Raw genomic sequence first — 12,635 nt, 5'->3', positions numbered from 1 at the left:
TAAATACAAAAAATTAATTTTAAATATACAGATGTAAGAAATGCTGCAAATTTATAATATGATATATATTGTATCTTCTGACTTTAATATATAAATACATGTATTTTTTTGTATTTCAATGAGTTTATATTGTTATTTTTATACTTGTAAGTCAAATCAACTGTTGAATATAATCTACCTATATAGGGACGATAAAGGATTGATAATAATACCTTCTTATAAAAAGTCAGTAATTTAATTCTTGAACACCTGTACAAAAAGATACTAATGCGATATTAATATTTACATGTAAATATGAATCTCACGGAAAATATTGTTTCAAATAAGGTTATATCAAAATGTGTAAATTACAATGTGTATACAAGTCTAACACGTTGTTTACAGGAAAAAAATCGAACTATACAAGTGCAAAGTTCATAAAGTAATCTTTATCTATATCATTTTATGATTATTGTACTAAATCACATGCCATTTGAATGTATGGACGCATTTTGTTTTCTTACTGATAGCCACAATAAAGTAATATGTACGTTGAAGTATATAAAATCAATCTACCATAAAATACTGCTTTCAGGTACAAGCTACTGAAATAATATTGCTCTTACAGTAGCAAATAAATAATACAGGACTCAATATTATCACGAAGAATATCTATATTGAAAATAATGAAATATTGTTTTACACACATACAAGTCATTCTTAGCATATAAAGAAATATATTTTTTAAAGTTTTACATGTATGTACCTTATTTTTTTATGTATCTATTTAGTTTTTTTTTATATTTCTGTTGCGTGTTTATGTTTCTATTTTTAATCAAATGTATCAAATAAAAAAAAAAAAAGAATACGTAATTATATTATGTGATATATTTTACATCACGTTAATATATGTTTTTACATATAGATTATATATATCATACAAAATATATAATTTTTTCTCTTTCTCTCAACATTAAGATAAAAATATTATAATATGGCAAATGTTAAAATAAAATATATATAATTTTTACAATGTTGCAAAGAGATATACTCCTCGTAAGAAGATTAATATTCTTCGTAATATTGAGTCCAACAAATGTGTCTCACATTTCGATAATTAACTGAAGTGCACCTATACAATAATCGAGCCAGGAAAATTTTTCTCTGTCTCAGATTTATAAGTTTACCTTCCTCTTTTTCTTGTGCTTTTTATGTTGTTGACCATACAATTGCTTCCGACTAGCCTGTGTGTTGTGATCTGTCATATGACAAGATTTGGAGGAGTATTTTGAAGTAAGGGGGCTGTTCTCAATTTCTTGTTCAGACTGAACCAAATTGACAGGCTTGGTTATGGAATTGTTTGCAAACTCTGTATTCTTGAAGTATTCTTTGTATTTTAATGTGGTTATCAGAGTCTGAGACGCTAGAGGAGGCTGCATTCCAGATATATTATTATCTAACTGTTTATAGATCGCAAGTGAAAACGGCAATTTATCAAATAATGACAAATAAAAACATTGATGCAAATTTGGAAAATTGCCGTTCTAATAATTTTCTACAAAATCTCGTGATTGGAATATAGTGATTATGCACAGAAGTATACTTTTAAATTATTTTCCAAATAAGACAAAAATCGTAAAACACGACTTACTATTTCAACGAAGCAATTTTCCAATCACGATTTCATAGATAAAAGATTTTTTTACCTGTACCACTGTGTGTACATACACAAGTATAATGATAGTACTAGTTTATTGCAATACATAGATGATGTTAAAATTGATAACTTAATATTCCTCATTATCCTCATTATCGGTATTTACTCATGTATTATATGATCGATGATAAGACTAATACAATTTATGTATAGTTTTATAATATCAGAGAATTTATCAATTTTTGCAACATCTATATACGCAGTTATTTGATTGCTGAGTTATCATACACATAAAAGAACAACAAATCACAATTATATGACTGTTCGTTAGTAATTATCGAGATTTCTCGTGATTAGTGAAATATCATATCAGTGTCTTGCAGCATTGCATGATATTTCATGCTTTTAATAGAGGATAAAATTCTTTGTTATTATGAATATAGCAGAAGCTGTATAGTATTTCCAGTAAAAGAGAAGGCACTGTATAAGTAAGAATCAAATCAACCTTTATGCTAATAGATACTAACCTCGGATTGTAGAGAATCTGATGTGGGTGGGCCATTCAGCATAGACTGTTCTGAGCTGCTACAACCACCGCAAATCTCATTCTGTAATCAACAGAGCAATATTTTCTATATTTCATTATACAATCGTACGCGCGCATGTGTATCGCTGCGACAAGAGGAATTTTTGAACGACACAACAGATGCAAGTACCTTGAGTTGGGAGACTTCCTGTTGAAGTTGAGTGACAAGACTCTTTTCTTGTATTAAACTCGCTTCACTAGTTTCAACAAGGGAGCGCAATTTTGTAACTTCGGCATCCAACGTTGCCCTTTTGTTGCACTCTGTTTGCAGTTCTTGCGACAAACGGGCTTTTTCCTGAAATAACAACAAAGAAAAATAAGAAAAAGATTTAAGTAAAATAGTTATAAGATTATTTACATCACTGATATCTGACAAATTTGTTTTATATCATATAAATATCTAAATACACAAGTTTTACATAATTAAAATATATGGAATAAAAATCTCATATAGTAATGTCTTTTACTTCTTGTAGTTTTTCTAAAGTAGCAAGCTGATAACCGTCGATTTCTCCTCTAGAAACTGTTTTTTGCGCAGATCGAAGTGCTGATAATTCAGCAATAGTCTGTTCTGTAAGAGATTCAGCATTGGCTAATCTGGTTTCTAACTCAATTGCCTTCTGCTGAAGCTAGAAATAAAACAAAAGCCGTGTGAGAAGAAAGATAAATATTCTTATATTAATTGAAGAACTACTTTTATTTTTTTTTTTTAATAAATATTATCGTTATTTACTTTCTCGCTTGCGTTTAGTTTGGTTTGGATGTCTTTAAGTTCTGTTCTAAGACTTGCCACTTCGTTCTCCTTTTGTCGAAGTAGAACCTGCCATCTTGTTTCCTCGGATTCTACGTGACTTTGTAGTTTACTAAGCATACCTTCCTAAAAAGAAAGTGACATTTTGAATAAATTATTTATTTTTAATGATTGTAGAAAATTTAGCAGAGAACTCACCGTTTCTTTGACAACCTGCTGGTAACGCGAAACCACGTCTTGTAAGTTTTTATTTTGCTTTTCTAAATCTGAATTTTCGTGAGTTGTGCTCTTCTGTTTTAATTCATTTAGAACAGTGCATACTTTATATTCAAAAGTTTTGAGCCACTGTTCATGAGTCTTTTCAGATACTTTAATTTCCGGAAATATCCTCTGTAGAAGAGCCTTGGTTATTTCCTCTTGTTCTACTTTGACTTCTTGCATAATTTCCTAGTTAAATAAAGCAGACAAAATATTTTAGGAATATTTTATATATTATTTCAAATACATATTAAAGAATATTTAACAAAGAATAAATTCATTGTGATAGAATTGTCGTCATGATTATTGTTAATTTAGATAATGAGAGACCAATAAAATTTAATTTTTTAATAGACCTGTAAACAATAAAATGTAACAATATAAAATATAATAGTAAAATATAACAATAAAATATAAAGGTGTTTATTTAAATTAAGATTAAACTTTTAATTGAACACTGATTAAAGAAGGCAGCGATATAATCCTGATTAAATATAAAGTATCATAGAGTATCATCGTATATATCAATTGTAGTAATATTTTTTTCTATGTTCTTAATATTCTTGTAATACAAATTCCAATAGAGTGAAATAAAAACTTACTCCACTACTCTTTCCACCACTAGATTTAGCACGCGATTCAGCAGCAGAAAGAGCTTCCATCACTTTCCAGTTCTTTGTGCGTAACTCCTGTTGCACAAAATATGAAGCAATGATAGTAAATGAGAATAAGTTCCGTTTTATTTTTACAAAATATAATATATATGGAACAACGTGACAATGACCGAGAATATTTGTATGAAAGGAGAAATTGGTAAAGTGATGGAAGTAATAAGAACATACTAATATTACATGAAAATGGTAAGAAAATTTAGATACATTGAAAAAATATAGTTGAGGCAAAATATATTGACAAAAAAAAGTTTAGACAAACAAAAAGCTTACATTATTTTTGGATTTCTGAATTTCCAAGTCATCTCGTAGTTGCCTAGTAAGAACACTGTGTTCACTTATGTCATTTTTTAACACAATCAATTGTTCGTTTAACCTATTAAGCTCTTCATCTTTGTGTATTAGTTGGATCTTTAATTCATCTAGTAGAGCTTTCTCCGTAGTGGATCTATACAGAACAAATTTTTTTACGAAAATCAATAAATTACCGCATATATCGACAGATAATCTCTTATTATATTAAAAAATAAGAGTTACAGAAAATAAACAATTTTTACGTACGGATGAAAATTAGCATAATCCAAAGATCCAAGAGTGTTCTTTTGGATTTCGTCTTCCATATTCTCACGTCCTTCCGCAGCCGGACGTTCGAGTCTAGTTACAGCTAATATATTCGTAGGTATGTTATCTTGTCCACGTTCCTGTATTTTTTGCTGTTCCACGACACTTGTAAGCTACACATATGTATAAAACATATATGTATATAAAAGTCATAAAAAATGTAACAATTACTAAAAAATATCGTCATTTATAAATTAGAAATACCTCAGCACGTAATCTATCGTTTTCTTCTTGAAGTTTCGTGATTTGCAATTGAGCCTCTCCTATTTGTTTCTCGTTGTTTCGTAATCTGCTGTTCTCAATTTCTAAGACTTTCAATTCACTCAGAGCTTCTTTCAGGTCTTCAATCATAGCATGAGCCTTAGCCAAATCCGTTTGTACGGTCTTATGCACATCATGCACTCTTTGTACCTCATTCTGATACTTGTTTGCATCGTTTATTGCTTCTTTTAAGTTACGCTCTGTTCTCTCGTATTCGATTTTTACTGTGTCTAATTCATTTTGAACAGAATTCAATTTAGATACCATGTGCATGACTTGTGCGTTTGTCTGCTGTAAGTTGTTTTGCACGATATTAAGTTCGTTTTGAGACTTCTTTAATTCATCCTCTTTGTTATTTAATGCGGTTTTCAGAGCTGTAACTTCGGCCGCTTCTGATTTCGCTTCGTTCAGCGTGACTGATAGTTCTGTCTTCAATTTTATTAATTCAGATTGAACCTTACTAAGTTCAGTTTTTAAAGCAGGGGTCTCATTAGCTTCGTTTTTCACGAGATTCAACTCAGCTTGTAACGAATTTACTTGTTTTTGCAATTCCTGTTCGTGACGATGTGCACTTTTTAATCTGTGATCCAAGTCTGCCTGCGCACGATGGGATTCCTGAAAATTATTCAAAAGATTTGAAATTGATACAAATAATCGATATTATAAACATTTGTTGACAGAAAAACAGATTAACGAAAAATTGTGCTTCTTACTTCTAGTTGTCTAGCGACATCTTGCAATGTGCCACTTGCTTCTTTGAGATGTTGTATCTGCCCTTCCGAGTGCATCAATTGGCCCTGCATTATTCCCAATTGCTGACGTAACAGCTCCATCTCTGCGCTACTACTTTCACAGGTTGCTTGGAGTTCATTTTGCAATTCTTGTACTTCTACATTCCTCTGAGCAAGCTGCGACTTCAACGTGTTTTCAGTATCACGCATTTGAGCAAACTGTACCTCCATTTGTTTTCGTTGGGCGATCAACTCCTGTTGCAGATGACCCTGAGTCTGTCCTTGTTCCTCTTGCATCTTATGAATAATGGCGGCGTCCTCGTTTACTTTAGTCTGCAATTGTTCGATTTGTCTGGCGAAACCCTGCTTCTCGGCAGCGTGACTCTCCAGAATGTGTTGCATCCGTGTGTGTAAAGTTTGAGTTTCTGTCATTTTAGCGCTTAATGTCTCCTCAAGTTGTCTAGTATTAGCTGAAAACCTGGATCGCTCTCCATTCAATTCGGCTCGTAATTCCTTTAATTTATTTTGGAAAGCTATGCTGGCTTCATGTTCATCAGTTAATGCTTTTTCCTTTTCCGCCAATTGTTTTTTTAACTTAATGACAGGATCAGCACGACCTTCTGTCCATTCAGAATGTTCTAACGGGTTGTCCATTTGCTTATTCAAAAGATGGTCAATAAGAATCTGTATCTCAGATCGACTAAGTTCTGCTTTCTGGATAAACAGCATCAAAAGCTGAACATTGACAGCATCTCCCTCTAAAAAAAAAAAAGAAAAAAAAAGAAAAAAAAAAAAAGAAACAAATGTATTAATATCAAACATTGAAATCAGATTTCCTTAATTTATATATATAATTATTATTAAAAAATACTATTTATTGTCATAAATTAAGAATAAAATAGATGAGTCTTAAAAACTAATTAAAATATATATTTATGTAAACGTATATATCTTTGCATATAAAAATATAATTTAAATATTTATAATTATAAACTAAAAAATTAATATATTATCTTTAAATTACTTCGATTATATATATTTTTTTCACAAATACACCATAAGTATTAAGTTGTTGATTATATTGCAAGACTCTTGGTATCAAGTATATGGACATTGACCCTTGAAAAAGGAAGGGGAAATGATCCTACCTCAACCACATTCCAAAGTACTTGAAAAGAATCTGCTTGGCTTTGCTTTGAACGGATTATTCACATAATTTAACAGAATTTTATCGGACATTTTAACTTAATAAAATATTTTATTGTATAATAAAATATTTTATATTTATAAAATTCATATATATAATCAAGCAACTTTCTAATGTTAAGTGTGACAATTGTTATTTCTCTATCAATTTCTTTTGTAGTACAATGTACATAACTTGAGTACAACGTACTCTGTTAACTTAAAAATATATCAATATCTTAAATATAAATAAAAATATAATATATTTAGAAACATATAAATGCGTGTGAATATAATTATTAAATAACAATCTAAGCTGCAAAAATAAGAAATTACAAATTACTTACAGACTAAAGAAGTCTTACCAATCTGAGCTAAAATGTCATTCTTTTTCTTCGTTTTTTTAGACTCCTTATTTGCAGACTGCACAATAGGTGCAGTTTCTTTAACAGCTTCTTTTATCTCTTTAACTGGCGTTTCCTTCTGTTGCTCTTTTATTTCCTTCACGGTTTCTTTATTAGCGAACGATGCATTAGTTTGAGTATTAACCTCTTGCTTCTCGTCTTTAGCATTTTCATCTTTCTTTTTTACGACGTCTTTATTGTTCTTCTTTGATTTAGTTGGTGTATCTTTTGGCGACTTGTTTGCCGCAGTTTCTGGTTGACTAAGCTGTTGAAGATTTTCTCTCTGTGTAGAACAAATTTATTTATTATAATGCATTATATCTAGAATTTGTTACTAAATAATAAATTTTAGAACAAAAACATTTTAAAATATCACATAATTATATGTAGAATCAGTAACCATATGAAAACATTACCAACTAAATTTTTATTAATATTTCCAGTGTAATTGTTAATATTTAATGAATTTTATAATTGCTAATGAATCAAAATATGGTTTTCGTTAATTATGAATATAATAAAAAATAATAAACATTAATAAGTTAATAGATACGTATATATTGCCATGCATCAATAATTCTACAAAATGAGATATAAGAGAAAAGTTAATAATATAAATAAATAGCCGGGGAACTGTAATTATAGCAGTTTTAAGATATATTAATTAGTGTAGCTAAGAAAGTTAGTTTATGTTTATATCACCCTTATACCCACGAAATTATAATGTGAAATGAAAAGAACAAAAAGATATGTGAGACATTCTACATATAGCAATCACTCACACTGTGACTTCGTACGAGTTCAAGGTCATCTTTTGGATGAATAATGTCAAAATGATTAGCTTCTGCCAAAGGAAGTTGTGAAGGACTTAATTCAGTCACAATGGTCGATGGCTCGTCTTTATTTATGAGGATTGGTTTGATCTTTTCAAACTTTCCTTTCTTTTTATTTCCCTTGTTACTCTCCTAAGAGTTTAATGCAGGGGTATATAATCTTTCTATATTACTTGCCTAAGCAATATTATCAAATATTAAGCAACATGCTTAAAATGTTACATCATATAATAATGGACACATATATAATTTAATGGATTACATTATAATATTATATTCTCTAAATAATTTAATACAATGTATACATATACATGTGTATATATACATATACATAAATTAATATACACATATACACACATATATATAGTTTTTAAATTATTTTAGCATATATTTAAAGATATAAAAATTGCTATAATATTAATCATTAATAAACAATAAATTATTTATTAGTTTTAATCTTATCATTATGTTTGTACTTTGTTTCTTTGTTGAATACATAAACCTCGAATTTATGATTTTTTATCATTTTGCTGTTTTTGCAATATTTTTTCGTCTTAAGTAAAGTAATTTATTATAAAGACTTAAAAGACTTGTAAAAAATTTTCTTATTTATAACAATTACATTCAATTAAATATTTATAGTAAGTGTCCAACTCTGTCACAGTATTGAGAAAATCTTTTATGTCTGACTCTCTTGTAATCTATGTGATAAGATGGTTGAAAGAGTAAAGCAACATCATTGAAATGCTGTACAAAGTAGTTATTTTTAGCAAATAATCTTGCAGACTTTCAAAGATATATTTATCAGTGGTACACATATGCAAGAAATAATCCATTAGCAGTTTGAGAGAATCCAATTAAAATACATAATTAGCTCTCTCTTCAAATATAACTGATTCATATATATGTATATAAAATTATATTACAATTATTTTACCATATTGCTTTGTTCAATATTTTAATAAAATAAAATATATATTTAATATACGACTATATTATCACAATTATTTTCTTTTTCCTATATGTATCTTGATGCAATAATCTCTCACTTAATAAAGTATCTTTAGATAACTTGCAAAGATAATTTATATATACATATATATGTATATATATGCTACATTAAATTATTGAATACTAAATAAATTACGACATTCTTAATTAAAACATTATTTTTTTGGCTTAAAATGAAGTATAATATATACATATTTTATATATAACAGAAATAGTTGAAAATCGTAATCGAAGTAAACAGTTGATGGTAACCAAGGAAATGGCATCATGTAATGGCATGTAAAATGTCGGGAAAAATCTATATTAATTTAAAAAATATAAGATCAAATAAAATTTATTTGAAACTTATCTTTAAAAAAATCTAGAACTTACTATTTTTACATGAAAGTATACTATCATATTCTACAAAGATTCTTTTACTGTAAGAGAGAGTTGCTTAGTATAACGCCCATTATTATATGTGTATTGTATGTAAAAATTTATAATTGATGGTTACAGGTATTAATTTAACATTTTTACATGCAGTATATGACAATTTATAAATAAATTTATATATGAAAATTTATAAATTTTTTATAAAGTTGCTGATAAATGTGAAGGTTGGAAACTAATATCAAGTAGTAATAGCTATGGTATTTCTATGCAACTGTGCTTTATAGATTATATGACATGAAAGGAAAAATATGCTCTCTATGCATAAATCTCTTTCAATCCTATGCAATGATATACCATTATGTGTCACCTGGGTTATTACATTTCATGCACAAAAGATATAATGCTCTCAAATCTTATATATCTCACATCTTATATTCAAGATTGGCCTTATATGCAGTTTTTACTTTTATAGAAATAAAATTAAAATTCTGATATATATCTGAAGTGTATTAAAAGTACAAAAATTACACACTGGGTTAAAAAATATAGCAAACCTCTTTTTGGGATAATTTTATAAAAAAAGCAAAAATATTGCTACAATGTATTCTTATTCAATATGTTAAATATAAATAAAAAAATTCTAATCAAAATGTTGAGAAAAATATTTTCCTTTTTATATAAATTTACTTAAAAAATTGAGATGTGCAGACAAATTTTTTGCCTATTATAAATTAAAATAAATATACACATTTATACTTATTTTGAAACTAAAGTTATATAGAAGGTTACAAAAACTATACTATATATTTTTATGAATTGAAATTCATTGCAGGTTTTTTTTTTAATGAATGACAAGAAAATAAATTTATGAAATAAATTTACCTGTGCTGGAGGTTCTGGAGGCAGTATCTGCGGAATTTCCTCAAACTGTACATGTTCTGCCTTTTCATCTTTATCATCCTTATCATCTTTCTCTTCTTTCTTCTCTTTCACTTTTTTTCCTGCTTTATTCTTATGTTTCTTTTCTTTATTTTTATCCTTTTTACCTATAAGTAAAAAATCTATTAGACAATTAATATATAGATTTCTGCAGAATTGAATATATTAGCTCATATTTCATTAATGCTACTTACATTTACATTAGTAAATTTCTAACTTATATATCATAAAAACATTTTATTAACATATATATTGATATAGAAAGTTGAAAATTTCACTCTATAAACAAGATTGCACACCAACTAATTTACATACTTGATAACAAGTCATCAGGAAGTTTTCTCTGCTCAGCAATGGCTTCTTCATATGATTTCTCTTTTATTCCAAAAATCGACATAAATACGATCAACAATGCAGAAGCAACAACTACTCCAATATACACAAACCCTGTCTGAATATCCATCTTCGACTATTTTATCTGCAAGACAATTGAATGTAAATGTATTGTTTCAGGGTAAAAGTTGAAGTTCTCCCTATTAGCAGTTTTACAATATGTATCGGAAGAAAATTTTATATTCTATTTTCACAGGTAACTATAATTTTATATTAATATAGGTTAGTTTGAAAATATTTCCATAGTTCCAGAAATATATCTAACTTTAGAATTCTACTATTATTTGGAAGATGTGTTGGTCGTCATGAAGTTTAAATAATTATTGTGCAGAATGCAAAGACTCGATCAGTTTGTAGAAATTTCTACGAAACCGCCGCTAAGAAACGAGTCTCTCGAAATTCGGCGATGAATCTGCGCACGAGATATGTCCCGGTGGCGAGACGTTGCGACACCCTGTATACGTGTACAAGCCGAGAGAGAGAGATAGAGAGAGAGACACAGAGAGATAGCGGGACATATTAATGACGAGAACTGCTGGCATTCGTACAAAATATCGAGGTTCTGTGAAACAGGATGACATATGGATGACACTGCAGGTCAACGACACATATCACTATCATAGACCGGCGACGTGTACATCGGATCGGTCGGCAGAAATCGCTGAATCCGAGTGCCAACACGTTTAACGGTACGCACAGTTGAACGCGGCGACCGGCACGCCGTTCACTTTTTTCCCCCGGCGTAAGTTTTGTCCGCGCGCGCGACACCACTTACCGAGAACAACGTTCGCTATCGTCGTAGATTCCGTTCAGAAATGCAGCAATCGTGGATACGCAAAGCAGACACGCAATTCAACGCAGATCCGCGGCGTGCTGTGCGACTCGCTCGGACGCTCGCACGACTGTATCGCGAAGAAACGACCAGGCAGGGAACGAGAGCGTGAATTCCGCACACACACACGCGACGATCTCCCGAAGCACTATGGCCGCCGGATGTGAGGCGAGCTATACGTGAAGCTTCAAGCCACGCCTATTGGTGAGCAGGCACTTTTGATTGGTGAACAACCTTTGCCACGTATGCAAGACGTCGCACGACGACGGCACTCATCCGCGACGACTGTGCCCGGCTTCTCGTCGAGGTCGTATCAAACGGTGTGACGACTGCGACGATCACGACCGGGTTACGAACCGGCAAATGATGAATTTAATCTAACCTGGTCAACATCAAAACTGTTGTACTTTGCTCGCGCGCGGAATACCTACGTGCTTCGCGAAAGAGTCGATACCACACATTTGCGTGCCTCCACTCGCTTATACTCGCACGCTAAGTCGAGAAGACAAGACACTGTCGATGAGACCAACCTCACTGTCTTTTCAACACTGATTGGCTATTTCACACCATTGACTAGCAAGTTCGCAGATGGTTATCTCACAAACTATGAAGTGAGATAAATTTTACGTAAAACTCGAAGCGGAAGAGTGAATCTGATTGGTCCGCACCATTTGTTATCGAGATGTCGATGTATCGAATCGACGCACATCGACATTCGATAACAATATGGCGTGCATCTCGTATCTTATTCACATTCACTTGTTTTCGGCTTATACAGGTTATCTTTTCATTTTTCTCCACTTCTCATCTCCGTCGATTCGTTATATCATCGCGAATGTTGAACCTCGTTTTCGTCGTTAGTGCAGCGCTCGCATTTTATCTGATCCGTTTGGTGGAATTTCGAATATCCTTAACGCGCGGTAACAGTGATAGTTTTCCACTTTACGTTTGAATCCCTGGAGAACGTCTTGCCAGGCGCTGTCATCAGCCGTCATCTCCGTTGATGGATTCAAGATGGCCGCGGAGCACCGTAGCGGAGAACGTTTCAGCAGTCTCGGCAGGAAAACGTGATTTCTTTTTTTTTTACAGCCACAACAATACGCGCAACGCGTTGTCCGTGTGCTCTGGCATCGACGTTACCGAGGTCG

The 12,635-nt window shown here is 31.0% G+C and overlaps 1 protein-coding gene across 7 annotated transcripts in view; it reads right to left on the bottom strand.

Moving 5' to 3' along the window:
* LOC116853914 (kinectin-like) overlaps positions 1–12,581 on the bottom strand; it is a 21,067-nt gene extending 8,486 nt beyond the window's left edge. The window contains exons 1-16 of one of the 7 annotated variants that reach the window (XM_032835259.1): positions 12,434–12,581; positions 10,578–10,740; positions 10,206–10,369; positions 7,887–8,069; positions 7,066–7,387; positions 5,498–6,273; positions 4,728–5,399; positions 4,464–4,636; positions 4,176–4,350; positions 3,834–3,920; positions 3,172–3,420; positions 2,956–3,099; positions 2,690–2,851; positions 2,353–2,517; positions 2,164–2,244; positions 1,167–1,412 (exon numbers count right to left, since the gene is read on the bottom strand). In XM_032835259.1, coding sequence (XP_032691150.1) covers positions 1,167–1,412; positions 2,164–2,244; positions 2,353–2,517; positions 2,690–2,851; positions 2,956–3,099; positions 3,172–3,420; positions 3,834–3,920; positions 4,176–4,350; positions 4,464–4,636; positions 4,728–5,399; positions 5,498–6,273; positions 7,066–7,387; positions 7,887–8,069; positions 10,206–10,369; positions 10,578–10,725 — 3,747 coding nt within the window. In that variant the 5' untranslated portion in view covers positions 10,726–10,740; positions 12,434–12,581. Of the gene's footprint in view, positions 1–1,166; positions 1,413–2,163; positions 2,245–2,352; positions 2,518–2,689; positions 2,852–2,955; positions 3,100–3,171; positions 3,421–3,833; positions 3,921–4,175; positions 4,351–4,463; positions 4,637–4,727; positions 5,400–5,497; positions 6,274–7,065; positions 7,388–7,886; positions 8,070–10,205; positions 10,370–10,577; positions 10,741–11,430; positions 12,068–12,433 lie in introns of those variants that run through there. The other 6 variants (XM_032835258.1, XM_032835257.1, XM_032835262.1 and 3 more) reach the window with 6 other exon arrangements.
* Positions 12,582–12,635: the final 54 nt, after the last annotated feature.

Source organism: Odontomachus brunneus, unplaced genomic scaffold (genome assembly GCF_010583005.1).
Source record: "Odontomachus brunneus isolate Ranch 3 - 2012 unplaced genomic scaffold, Obru_v1 Obru_scaffold_007, whole genome shotgun sequence".
In the NCBI taxonomy this organism is placed as follows: Eukaryota; Metazoa; Arthropoda; class Insecta; order Hymenoptera; family Formicidae; genus Odontomachus; species Odontomachus brunneus.
The sequence above is the reverse complement of the archived record's forward strand: the minus strand, read 5'-3'. Positions and strand labels throughout refer to the sequence as shown.